Source organism: Amia ocellicauda, chromosome 2, assembly GCF_036373705.1.
Source record: "Amia ocellicauda isolate fAmiCal2 chromosome 2, fAmiCal2.hap1, whole genome shotgun sequence".
Lineage (NCBI taxonomy): Eukaryota > Metazoa > Chordata > Actinopteri > Amiiformes > Amiidae > Amia > Amia ocellicauda.
In genome coordinates this window covers 2,154,071-2,167,373 of record NC_089851.1, presented here as the reverse complement: position 1 = coordinate 2,167,373, position 13,303 = coordinate 2,154,071, and the positions used below count along the sequence as shown (strand labels likewise).

The 13,303-nt window shown below is 44.9% G+C and overlaps 2 protein-coding genes across 5 annotated transcripts in view; one reads left to right on the top strand and one right to left on the bottom strand.

Moving 5' to 3' along the window:
- Nucleotides 1-22: 22 nt before the first annotated feature.
- Nucleotides 23-2,131, top strand: LOC136761913 (B-type lectin plumieribetin). Its single transcript, XM_066716203.1, has 3 exons — nucleotides 23-144; nucleotides 1,455-1,548; nucleotides 1,750-2,131. The coding sequence occupies exons 2-3, from the start codon at nucleotides 1,459-1,461 to the stop codon at nucleotides 2,014-2,016; spliced, it is 357 nt and encodes a 118-aa protein (XP_066572300.1). The 5' UTR covers nucleotides 23-144; nucleotides 1,455-1,458; the 3' UTR covers nucleotides 2,017-2,131.
- Nucleotides 2,132-2,685: 554 nt separating this feature from the next.
- LOC136761672 (uncharacterized) overlaps nucleotides 2,686-13,303 on the bottom strand; it is a 28,069-nt gene continuing 17,451 nt past the window's right edge. For 3 of the 4 annotated variants that reach the window (XM_066716186.1, XM_066716185.1, XM_066716187.1), the window contains 10 exons: nucleotides 12,440-12,532; nucleotides 10,104-10,157; nucleotides 9,766-9,822; nucleotides 9,307-9,426; nucleotides 8,947-9,054; nucleotides 6,749-6,802; nucleotides 5,736-5,801; nucleotides 5,249-5,362; nucleotides 4,626-4,763; nucleotides 2,686-3,544 (listed from right to left, as the gene is read on the bottom strand). In XM_066716186.1, coding sequence (XP_066572283.1) covers nucleotides 3,518-3,544; nucleotides 4,626-4,763; nucleotides 5,249-5,362; nucleotides 5,736-5,801; nucleotides 6,749-6,802; nucleotides 8,947-9,054; nucleotides 9,307-9,426; nucleotides 9,766-9,822; nucleotides 10,104-10,157; nucleotides 12,440-12,532 — 831 coding nt within the window. In that variant the 3' untranslated portion in view covers nucleotides 2,686-3,517. The remainder of the gene's footprint in view (nucleotides 3,545-4,625; nucleotides 4,764-5,248; nucleotides 5,363-5,735; nucleotides 5,802-6,748; nucleotides 6,803-8,946; nucleotides 9,055-9,306; nucleotides 9,427-9,765; nucleotides 9,823-10,103; nucleotides 10,158-12,439; nucleotides 12,533-13,303) is intronic. The other variant, XM_066716188.1, reaches the window with a different exon arrangement.

The following is a 13,303-nucleotide window of genomic DNA, read 5'->3' as shown; positions in this document are numbered from 1 at the left end:
CCCTGCGCACCATTGTTCCCTACAGCTTGTATAACGTTAAAAACATTGATAAATACAGCAGCCTATTCTTCAGAGATATAAAGCCTCTGCCCTGCGCAGCCCAGCAGCAGCCCGTCCGCCCCGCCGTCTCCGTTACTCTGCTCGGTAAGCAGTCATTGTTGCGTGTAATAATAGTAACACACATGAATTCAATGTAAAGCAGCAGGAAGCCCATACTGCTGCACAAGGGCGGCTGCTCGGCGAGGAAGCACTTGTGTCTGTCTGTCTGCTTCACATGATTGTAAACCGCGTAATAAACACACGTTTCTGTTAGAGATGTTAGGAAGAGCTAAACGTGTACAGACAACATTATATTCACACACGCATTACGTTACTGTAAGAAAACGCTTCCATGTGCAACAATAAAATAAATATTTGCTATTTATTATTATTGTAATCATCATCGTTATGTGCTAGTAGAGATGTCTTTTAAATGGCACAACTTGACTGCTGTAACTTCTTACTCTTACTACAGATCTGTAACTGCAAACGACACCAGCGCAAGTAAGAGTTGAAACAAAATGCACGTTTCACGATTAATCACAGTAACAGCAGCGGCAATATAGCAGGTTAATGCAACTAAAGTGCGCGTCTCAGGCATGGCGCTTATTAAACCAGTCCTTAATGTTTTAGAGGGAAACCAGATCTGCTGTATTTATTTATTCATTCATTTATCTTGTAAATGGACACGTTAACTGAATCGTGTTCCTTCACACGGACTGTGTCTGGACTGTCAATGTGTCTGATCTCCTCCTGTGTGTCTGTCTACTAAAGCACACACCTCTCTTCTGAAAGCACAGGATTTCCTCAGTGGGTGATTACGGCCACATCTGGCAGCAGACAGTTAACCGGCCAGTGGAAACGGGGCATTAGACAAAATCTCATGTTTTTGTTTGACTCTGCTTAACGATACCTAACATGACTGCTCTTGTCTGCAGGTCAATAGTTTCTTTTCACTTTGGACAGAAAAAGGTCCATACTAATACAATGGTAAATGCAGTATCGCAGTTTAAATAAATCGTCTTGCTCCAGTGAATCTAGATACCTGACACTTTATAACACAACATGTCACCCTTGTGAGAGAGATGTACACAGGCCTATGAGACTGTGGTGAAATGGTGATTTACTGCAGAATGAAGATGTGCTCCTCTCAACCCCAGTGCTTCATTGTTGACCCAATCACCTGTCACCAGTCACTTTGACGGAGCCTGACTGTGTAAATGATGAAACCCTGTGCATGGCACGCTGGTGTGTACAGGTCTGTGGAGATGACTGGGTCTGAAGGGAACTATGTTTTCGTGACCCTGCAGCACCACCCTGCCACAGTCCTGTAATTAATGCTGCTTCTCATTGTATTAATCCTCTGAGTCAGAGGCCAGTAGCTCAGTGTGTGTCACGGAAATGTTTCATTGCAGAGCCATGAGTGGGAACCGTTTGCTTAAATGTGACCTGATCAAACGGGGAGAATTCCTCGAGTCAAAGAACAAACAATTCAAAGCTGTGCTGCAGGTGAGTGTCTGTGAGAGCACTGATATTGACCAGGAGGGGCGAAGGACAGGCCTGAGTTTAATATAACAGTGAGAGATTTGCCTTCAGCCTGTTTCTGTTTGGTGTGTCGCAGCGGCAGAGCCCAGACTGCGCAGTTCAAGCACCCTGCACTGCACTGCTCTCTGTGACAGGTTCTTCTCATTTTAAAACTTCTCCTCACAGGATGATGGCAACTTTGTCATTTATGGCTGGAAGCCCCTGTGGGCCAGTGACACCTGGGGCAATCCCACAGCTGACCGCCTGGTCATGCAGGACGACTGTAACCTGGTGATCTACAAAAAGGACGACGAGCCCATGTGGCAATCCAACACCCAACACCCGGGTGACTGCAAGACCTGCCGCCTGACCCTGCAGGATGATGGGCACCTGGTCATAGAGAGAGAGGGCAAACAAATCTGGTCCTCTGCATCCTCCAAAGGTGTCAAATAATGGAGAGATGAGCTTTCTCAGAGCTGAGGAGCACTGCCAACCTGCTCTTGCTTTGTGTGTCCTCCTAAATGTGTTATTCAGAGAAAACATGTGAAATAAAAGTTCTTAAAAGCTGTTACAGACTCTGATGTCTTATGTGTTTGCTGGATCTGTCGGGACTCAATCCACAGGAGAGCTGGCAGTCATGTGGGCCTCTACGAGAGGAAAATGCCAGCAGAAGAAAAAACCCGCAGTTTCAGGGAGACGATCTACAATTTGTTTAATGTTTTTTGTCAGGTAATCACTTGCCTATGCCTGGTCACTATAAAGCTCCTTTTAGCAAAGCTGGAATGATATTGATAACATCAAAACAAAGCTATGAGTTAGGGTGACTGGAGGAGGGGAAAGCCTGGCCTTTCTGGAGTTGGCTGGTGATTTGAGTGCACGGTGTGATAAATGTGCCCATGTGGAAATGCTCCATATTCTCCGGAACAGCATTATTTCACACAGTGCGGTGAGAAGAGCATCTGCATACAACGGCTAAGGACTGGACAGGGAGTTTGCACCCACGTGCATTTTTCCACGCTTCTGTTTATAGCTCGTGGCACCTCCACTGGGAGGGGTTTGGCACAAGACCGTCACACTACTAGTCTTCAGAGGACAACACAAATGACAGACACACAGGGGAGCTGCAATCAGGCAAGGATTGTGTTCTTTTTAATTAGTTGGTGGGGGAGGGGGCACCCTGGGACCTGCTTATTTCAGGTCAAGTAAACAGTGAGATCAGGTGTGAATGAAGCACAGAGGGTCAGTAATGCTGGAAGATGCAGCGAGGGAGAAAAGACACAATGGGACAAGTGTAGAGCAGGGCTGGACAACCCTGGTCCCGCAGAGCCACCGTGTGTCCTGGGGCTGGTCTTATCCAAACCGTTAACCATAACTTTTGATGAATGGATTTGATTGTCGAGCTTCGTCAGTCTAAAGGCGTTAAAGTTCACTCGGGGGTTGGTGATATAAAGAGACCTGCGGGGGTGCGGCTCTCCAGGAACAGGACTGGCCACCCCTGGAGGGGAGCACATATAACACCATGTCTTGAGCATCGTATGTAATGTACCGATGGGAGCCGGGCGGTGACACAGATAAGGCCAGTGAAGCTTTAGCTGAGTAAATCAAGATCAAACCATGCTGGGGTCTGTTGTGTTTACCCCTGAAATCAAATCCTTTTGGAGTTATTTAGCTTTTCCATCCTCTTGCTCTTAAGGATTGGTACTCAGGCTCATAATGAAGGTTGGTTCCACATACACTGCAGAAACACATTTAAAGCTGCCCCACACCCCAGCTGTCATGCAAGTGAAAGTACACGTGTATATATATGTGTGTGTGTGTATAAAGTGTAACAATGCGTAAATTCAGATTGATTGATATGCTGGTCGCTATGGTCTCTGCCGGCTCTCTGTAATGATTCTCTCTCCACTGGGTTGGTCTGGATGCTTGAGTGGAGCTGCTCTTCGGTCACGGAGCCTCACTTCACAAGAGAGAGAGAGGAAGGCTGCAGGAGAGACAAAGACACTGCTTTCAAAATTGGGATAGCCCAGTCATAATCCTCATCATCATCATCAATGAAAACGGACAGCAGACACAAGCACGGGTGCTCAACTACACCTCCCCGACCGCTCTGATGTCCCCGCACCGCCCTCCACTTCAGTCTCAGCACTGCCGCTGCTGTCGGCCACCAATCGGATCTGAACATTATTTTCAACACCTTTTGATTGGACTGTTTTTTTCTCCTCCTCCTTTTACAGAACTCGTAGGAAGCTCTTCTTTATTACCCCTTGGTTAACAACCTCCATGTGAGGCTGCTGCAGTAACACACAGTGTCGGGCAGCAGGCTGGGCGGGTCAGTCTGCCCTCTGCACTGACCGAGGCCCGCACCCCGACTACTGCACCTTCTCTTTCTGTCACCTTCACCTGAGGTTTACAAAGGCTACAAACCTGTCTTCACAGCATGGCATCAACGTAATCGCATGCATCTTTCATCTAATTCCTGGGCTTGCTTGCTTTTTTTATATTACTTTAGTAATTGCATGATTTTATTTTGAAATCCTGAATTGAATTAACTTACTTCTACTCTTATTACAAATCATTTGTGCAGTCTTGAGCTACAGTATAGTGTTGTATTATTACTATGATATTATTTTAAAATGTAAATCCTGTTTTTTTTTTCCCAAAAGAAGTTCGACCTGCACTTAGCATGAAAAGTGTTATATAAATATAGAGTTCATTATTATTTTTATCATTACTATCATTGCCTCAGCTGGCAAACGGACTGTTCTCTCCATCTCTCCTTGTGTTGTGGGAAGAAAAACATTTTAATTGTAACTATTATTTTTATTATTATTATTATTTTTATTTCTTGGCAGACGCCCTTATCCAGGGCGATTTACAACATAAGTGCAAAACAAATTGCAAAAATACAATATAAATATTTTTAATGGTGTTTAAAAATGGCTCCAGCTAATATATCATTTCTCAATGAAATAAGAGTTTCTTCAACTCAGATGGTGCAGATGGTGATGTGTGCACTAGCGCAGTGAACCCCGTGTGCGTTGTGTGGAGCGGCGTCTGCCTACCGTGATCGGCCCCACGCCAATACTGGTGTCGCCTATGACGGCAAAGCATCCGGGACACGGTCGTGGGGGCTTCCGCGTCAGGGGCTGTGCTGCCCTGCGGACCCGGCCCTGTGGCCCTGCGGAGCCCTCCTCCTCGCCCTGGAAAAGCAGGAAACACAAACCAGTCACTCTCCAGAGCTGCACAACTTCCGACCAGCCCGTGGCGCACCGGCCCGGGCTCAGCAGCCCCCTCCTCCCGCCCCGCATCCGGCAGCTCTGACGGTGGCCTGCCCCATCCCGAAGCCCCGAGAGGTGCCTGAATCACAGACACTAACAGAATGGGCCGTTTGAGACTGGACTGTTCAGGACGATCCTACGAGCTCCTGACCTTGTGGGTCTGGCTACTGTTAGGGCTAATGATCTTTTGTTTTGGGCCACCAAGCCAACATTTATTTGTTTTTATTAAGTTAATAAAGTTGTAATGTATATTTTTGTTACTCTAGAGTTCATCACTATAATCTGAGCCTGAAAATGCCCAGAAATTGGTATAGATCTTTTTCAATCTTTTCACGGGTTGCTTGAACAGTGCGTCTGTCAATCCCCGTTACTAGCAGAGGCCGAACGGGTCAGTGTGTGTCCAGCACCTGCTGCTCTGCCTGCTGCTGCAGCAGTCTGTTGATCCGGTCCTGCACACTGCTGGCCTGCTCCTCACTGCCGTCAAAGGGAACCGAAACACTGAATATTAACTTCTTGCTTTTCTGGGTCGGCACAAAAAAACAATAGAGCACCAGTGAGAAGACAGCATCACAGCAGTCTCTATCGCAGCAGGGCATGATTTCTCAATCAGTGGTATCGAATCACAACCCTGAAGAACAGGGTAGACTGGGAACACATGCCAGGAACTGAGAATGTTGCTTGAGGTAGTTCAGCTGAGGCTGAAGGGTCTGCAGGCATTTGGCCCAAATGATCGGTGAATTAGTGCCTTCAGCAAAATAACGGCCTGACACAAACACAATGAAATGTATCTAGGTCTTCATCACTTGTATAATTGATTATTGATGGGTGCAGTGAGGGCTATTTGCACATCGGGGGTTTTCTGACCTCTTATGTGAGAGAACTAGAGTCACATACCTTCCTTTTGGCCTTCTTTGGTTTGGTAACTGGGTTATCAGGAGTGGGTGGGGCAACCAAAGTCTCCTAAGAAGCAGAAAACATGTACGTGAGCCAGTGCCAGAAGTACAAGGAACACCCCCACTTCACCCCCTTCAATCAAAGTTTACCAGGTAACCTGACTCACCCTAGCCATATTCAGAGCCTACAAATTAATTCCAGTGTATGATGGAGCTAGTTAGGTTACAGAATACATAAAACATTAGCATTAGAGTTCAAATCTGATTCAGAGTTGTATGTCTTGGCATGGGCTGGAGCTGGGGTGGTTCTGGATATTGTAAGGGCAAATAATGACCAAACACCCTGAACCCCAACCTTAAGTTGAGGGAACACCAGTCTACTAGTTGCTAGTAACATGTACAAAGGGCATTTATTTCTGGTAGAAATTACATGGATTCTACATTTTTTGTTGCTGAAACATTATCCATTGAGTTTTGATTTTGTATACAAAGTACATAATATAATTATTTAACCAAAGTTGTGAGAATATTCATGTGACTTATAAATATTAATAAATGACCGAAAACAAACAAACCTGAAATCAGAGACTCTCCTCATGAATTTTCTTCTGGGTGGATGTATGTATTTGTATGTATAAGTAGTAGAGGTCCGTCAATGGGCTTTAAAAGGTCTCCCAATGTGACTGTGAATTGTGGAATTCGTTTAACAGTAACTTAACTTCCTTGAATGGCCTGATTCAATATCCTTGCTAACAATGTATTACGGAATATCTTAATGATTATGTTTAACTGGCACTGATTGGACAAAAAGTATTTTTTATGTATGCATTAGGTGCTGTTTTACCACCGATCGAGAAGCAGAGATTTGTATTGACACTGTCTACCACTGAACACAGTCCGGTACTTCTGCTCTGATCTCTTCTGTTCCAGTGAAAACAGACTGATCGAGACAACAGGGTTGGAAAAGAACAAAACACAGACACAGGGATGAAGTGGAGGATTCCCACTGCCTACCTCGTGTGGGGAGTCCTTGTCCTCTGTGTGTCCGGCCTCCTTCTGCAGTGGAGCCTGCAGGGAGCAAACAGCAGGGCTTAGTGCAGGCGCCAGAAACAGCATACACTTCTATTGCATTTAACATCTATGGAAAGTAGACTATAGTTGACTCATACTATAACAGTAGTTTAAGTTCCCATGTTGTACTGTTGATTTTGAAAAGTTGCTGTATATCCTAGAAGAACACGTTGCACAACAATAGCATATTCATTGTTCAATGATGGTACTGTAGAAAACATGGAATAGACATTTAAACTTCTCCCTATTTACAGTGAGGTGCATTAGCACATTTATTTGGCACAATAATATTAATTGTTATAATAATGATAGCCTAATAATAAATAATTAAACATATGAATGATACATACTCAATATTTAATTGTTAATAATGTAATTGTCTACCCATAACATGCTATCTACGTTCTCTGTGGTGTACAATGGTGTCCCCTGAGAGTAGGAGTAACAATGTAGAAGCAACATGTTTCATTGTACATGTGCTAGTGAAATGTAGACTGGTGTCCCTCAGCATCAGCCATCCTCAAATCAGAGGCATGAGGCCAGCACACACAGTGGGAAATAAAAATTCTCCGGCTGCACACCGGTCAGAGCCGCTGTAGCCTGGATAGGTCAGCTCTTTGCACAGGCGTGGTATATCTGGAGTTCAAGTTCAATATATACACCATATTAATAAACACGTAGAAAAGAGAGAGCATCATTCACATGTTCTTCCTTATCTGCCTCCCATCTGCAGTATTGGGACATGGGCAATTTAAGGCTAATTATTTGACCAGGAAGCACTGCAGGGTATTGGGTCACATTACCAGAGATCCTCTATTTAAATAAGAGTATCTCTGACATAACCTTGTGCATTTATCTTCCTCCTTGTGTGCATTCAGGGCAGGGTCCTGTAATACCTTTAATAATATTATTCTAGCTAATGTAGCTAACGTTGTCGCTGTGTTTCACTCTTCTTCATGCACACTTGCTGCGCTGCTTTATTGTTGTCTGGGTCAGCTTTAACCCTTTGAGTTCCTGTCCTCCTCTCTGTTGTCAGTATCTGCCTCATATTTCTACTGAAGAACTGTTTTGGAGGCTCAGACCGGTGTGTGAAGTCTGAATAAGTGCCCAGGTGTCCCAGTGCTGCACAGTGTACCGCCAGGAGACCCATTCTTCTGGTCTCTGTTCTCCTCCTCCTCCGCCTCTGTGTCTTTTGAATTATACGGGACATCAGATTGTTTTTCTTGTGCTTGGTTATGTAGGATTATGCTAATTTCTTCTTTTTAGAATCACCGTTTATAGAATTATTTCAGACACACAGCCCCGTGCGTCTTTGCTTTGTTTTCTCTGTATCATAACTCTCCTGTCCCAACTCCTTTCTGCGGGCCTCTGTGCTACACACGAAGGCAGTCTTGATTTCTTATATCCCTATTCTGTTCCTATTTTCACAGAGATAAAGGTGATCAAACCGTTATAATGAATTTGGTATGCTTATTTCAGACTGTTGTCTTGGTTAAGTATTCTTCCTGTGTGTCTCATTACTTAACACTCCCTTTGGTTTAATTAAAGATACATAAAAGAACAGCTTGAATGGTCAAGAAAGTCCTACCCATAACCCACCACTCATAGCTCTATTCACACAGTGGAAGCTCAGGTATATAATACTGGACATCTAAGTGAACTAGGTAATGTATCCCTGATCAGATGGAGAATCTAGAGCAGGAACAGACAATCAGGGATGCTGTGTGTTACTTATTTCCAGAAAGCAGAAGCTACACACAGAATGTATTATTACTATTATGATATGCTGGTGCAAGTACTTGTTTCATTGAAACTTCTGGATAAAACCTCATACATGTGACCCACATCCCTCATAAGGCTTCAATATCCATATCCATATGTAACACATTCAATTTGTAACTGAGTGGCAAAAGGAAGAAAAAATCCAGCTCTGACAGACTACGCCCCCTAGTGTTTACAGGCAGCATATCCAGTCTCTGCTCTCGTCTGCTTCATTTTGGGTACCGTGTCTGGATATGCAAATATACCTTGGAGGAAAGAAACCATTATTAAAAGCATTTGCTAGTATGTCCACAGCAACGAAAACAAAGCGAAACACAGCCTGCACACTTTGCATTAATGCTCCCAAGCCGGTGCGGTACCTGTGGGTCCGTCTCATTGAGTCCGGTTCCATTGAGTCTCTGCAGTTCACAGGCCCGGGTGCCATTGCCTCCGCTGCTCGAACACGGCTCTGACTGATTGCTCCGATTCTGATCCAAAACAGAGAAGATAGCCGGCGAGACTCAGACAAGAAGCACTCAGAACAAAATCACAGAATTCACTAGTGTGCGCTTCATTACAGATGTTTAATATGCATAATATTCATTTTCCAATCCATAAACATATATAGAGTATAAGGTTCGATTTTCAGCATTTCATGGACTGCTTGTGTTAAACAGAACAGTGCGTCTGTCAATCCCCGTTACTAGCAGAGGCCGAACGGGTCAGTGTGTGTCCAGCACCTGCTGCTCCCCCTCCAGCTGCAGCAGTCTGTTGATCCGGTCCTGCACACTGCTGGCCTGCTCCTCACTGCCGTCAAAGGGAATCGCACAACCAAAACAGGGTGGTCCTTTCTGGATTGGCTAACAAAAACAGAGCACAGATGAGGATGGCATCAGGAAAGAGTCCTAGTGCAGATGTAAAGCAGTGGTGGGCAGCGCTGGTCCTGGGGGGCTGCAGGCACTCTCTATACACCCCCACCTGCTTCAGTCACAACCTGGACACTGTGCTTAAAACGGTCCAATATAGCCAGTTATTGTCTCACTTCAGTCATTGAGAACGGGGTGGAACAGAAGGCCCTGTGTGCCAGAAATGACACGTGTGCGATGAGGACCCTGCGCAGTACACTACATTGTGGCCTGGCCAGCCTCCAGGCAGAGTGTGCCAGCAGCCGGCCTTCATCAGGCACACGTGGGTCTTACCTTCTTCTTCTTCTTCTTCTTTCTCTTCTCATTCGGGCTGTGTGTCACACGAGTCCCCTGACAGACAGAAACATGCATATGAGGGACAGGCTAAGAGTCCCGCGCTGCAGCCCAACACAATCAACAGCGCTGGGAAAGAAAGACAAACTGCAGGTGTGATGAGAACGAGCGAGTCGATCCCCAGTCACACTCTGTAAACCTGTCTGCCCCCTGAACACAGTCCGGTACTTCTGCTCTGATCTCTTCTGTTCCAGTGAAAACAGACTGATCGAGACAACAGGGTTGGAAAAGACTAAAACACAGACACAGGGATGAAGTGGAGGATTCCCACAGCCTACCTCGTGTGGGGAGTCCTTGTCCTCTGTGTGTCCGGCCTCCTTCTGCAGTGGAGCCTGCAGGGAGCAAACAGCAGGGCTTAGTGCAGGCGCCAGAAACAGCATACACTTCTACTGCATTTACAGACCTGCCAACCCTGGACATTGTTTTTTGAGTACCACATGAGCGGCGTCAGCTAAAGACACTTAAAATTGTCTTGTGCGTATGCACAACATTCCTCTGTCAACCAGAAAACAACACAGTATGCATATACTTTGGATAACAACTCCTTTATTACTTTGTGTTTATGTTAACCTGGTGTCCTGGTCCTGATAGGCTTATCCTCAAAATAAAGTAAACTATTAATAAATAAAAACAGAGCCTCTGTAGCTACTCAAAAACATAAGTATATGTAGCTCATTGCTGTTTACTTTAGCTCTCAATACAAAAATACAAGATTTAATAAATAAATAAATAAATAAATAAATAAAGTGGCACAGTCAATCAATAATACCTAAAATAATAATGCACTTCTTGTTCTAGCTAACCTTGCTATGATATGCACGGCTGCAAGAAGACCTTAGTTTTGTTTCCAACACTCAAACATGAGAGTGGGTGAAGATAAACATATCTGAAAGTCTGAAGAGGACAAAGGACAAGCTAGGCCGGGGGTATGGGGGCCGCCAAGGCCCCCTTTGAGGTCCACGGGCAAAGCCCTGGTGGGGGTTCCAAGGGGGCATTGCTCCCTGGGGGCCAACCATTTTTGTAGTGTATCTGGCACTAGAATGATTATTATTATTATTATTCCTTTGCAGATGCCCTTATCCAGGGCGACATACAAAACATAACAGCATTATAAAAGTGCAATAATACAGCATAAAATTACAGATCAAAAGATAATACAATTACAAGTTCAAAATTATATAAGTGCATAAGAAAACATACAGTAAATACAAGTCCTACATCCTAGACTGTAAGCTAATTGCAGACAAAATGTGAAGTCATAGTTAAGAGCTCAGGGGAAGGGCAGTGCTTAATTTGTAAATCAGAAGGTGCCGGAACGCTAAGTGTATATGAGAGCGGACGGGTGACGAGGCAGGCGCTGGTCCCGGAACAGTGCAGCATGTGAGAATGGGTGGCGGCGACGGTCCAAAACCGTGAGAGCAGGGGGTGGCAATTGCTGCCACGTTAGGTACAGGATCGGCGTAAATAGGTACCAGAACACAGGGGAAGGGGGCATAGGGGCAATCAATATAAACAACACGAGTACCAGCAATGTAAAAGTAACCAGTACCATGAAAACTAGATACAAAGTGCAGAATGATATCAAATAAGCAGTGAACCTAATCAATAATCAGCCCCAGAGCTTCATTCTGCAGTTGGTGTTGTTAAGGTCAGTATTTGTAATACTCCTTTATTCACAAGTAATTACGGTCTGTTCTATGTCCAGTATTCTAATCCTCCTTGTATACGTGTAATTACGGTAGGCCCTATCCAGTTTGCTAGGATCTTTGAGGGAGACAAGCAGTTACTGTGTTGAGAACGAGTAATATGTGGAGACAATACATTGTTAAACTATAATAATCTCTTGTCGATTTAACAGGTGCTTGTAATGGAATCGTCTCTAATGATGTGTTTACAGTTGATATATGTGTTTGCGGTTTACTCGAGTAGCAACGCATCTGCTTCCACAAGGGTGGAAATCACAGAATTCAGTGTCTCCTCACAGATCTTTTTCACTGCAGGCATTTAATATGCTTAACCTGGTGGTTAATCTGCATGAGCATATAAATACATATTATACCCTTCGTGGCTTGGCTTGTGTTAAACAGAACCGTGAATCTAATCTCCGCTTCTCTACTCGCAATGGAGAGGTGGGGAGAGGAAAATGACAAGTTGAAAGAGCATCACAGGTATTTGACCGAGCTGACGGGCACAAATCACAGTTCCAGTGCTTTACAGCAGCTTTGATGCTCGACAGACTGGATTCTTCACTCATGCAAACCAGCAGGTTTTGGGCCTTTACACTGTGATTGACAGGTGGGTAAAAGGTGTTCTTGGCACAGGAAATACAAAACACGCACAGAGGCAGCTCAGCACCAGGCAGACAGATGGCAAACTAAATGCATGTCAGCGAGCACTTAGCACTACATGCAGCCAGCAGTTGGATTACATGGGAAGCAATGCATGCCACGCCCAGCTCACTCCAAACCCCACATAGTGACTTTACTTTCCATCTATTCCACAATACTTTGAGGGAATCTGACTCATATTTCCACAGTTACTAGTATTTTCTGTATTTGTATTGTTGTGAAGGGTGTTGGAACTCTTGTCCACGATGTCTAATGACAGTGTTTACCTGTGGGTCAGTGACACACCTCCACACTTCTTCGGGTTGGCTGGAGTTTCCACTCAATCCAATTCTATAGCCGAAACATTGTTGCTCTGTTGACTGTTTAGTGAACAAAAACAGAACATAAGTGAGGACGGCATCAGGAAAGAGTACTAGTGCAGACGTACTGTAAAGCAGTGGTGGGCAGCGCTGGTCCTGGGGGTTTCTATACACCCCCATCTGCTTCAGTCACAACCTGGACACTGTGCTTAAAACGGTCCAGTATAGCTAGTTATTGGCTCAATTCAGTCATTGAGAACGGGGTGGAACAGAAGGCCCTGTGTGCCAGAAATGACACGTGTGCGATGAGGACCCTGCGCAGTACACTACACCGGCCAGCCTCCAGGCAGAGTTGTAACGGTACCTTAAAGGCCGGCTGCATTGCCTGCTTTTAGACTAAAGAGACCTTTAAGGATTCTCCATTGCTCCATTGTTTTTCAGGAAATAGACTGTGTGGGGATAGAGGCGCTTGACCTTGAGCAGAGCAGAGGAGAGCAGGGTAGCACAGCGCAGGGTAGGAGACATTATTGTGCACCCAGACTGAAGTGAGAGAAGGCTCGGAGACAGTGCTAGCTGGCAGGGGGATGCAGGGGTCAATGCTTATGGAGTTGGGTAACCATAATAATCTGAGTGAAAAGACATTTGCTATTTTCTAAAAGGCCTTAAAGTTTCAATGAGCTCATGACTCGTGACCGTGAATGCATTCCACCTCTGAGGAAGCCAATTCTGGATGGAGTGAAATACAGAGACTGAACTGATTTAAGTTATTTTATTATTTGCATACATCTGTGTTTTCTAAAATACTGTCTGCTAATGAAGCACTTGTGTTTG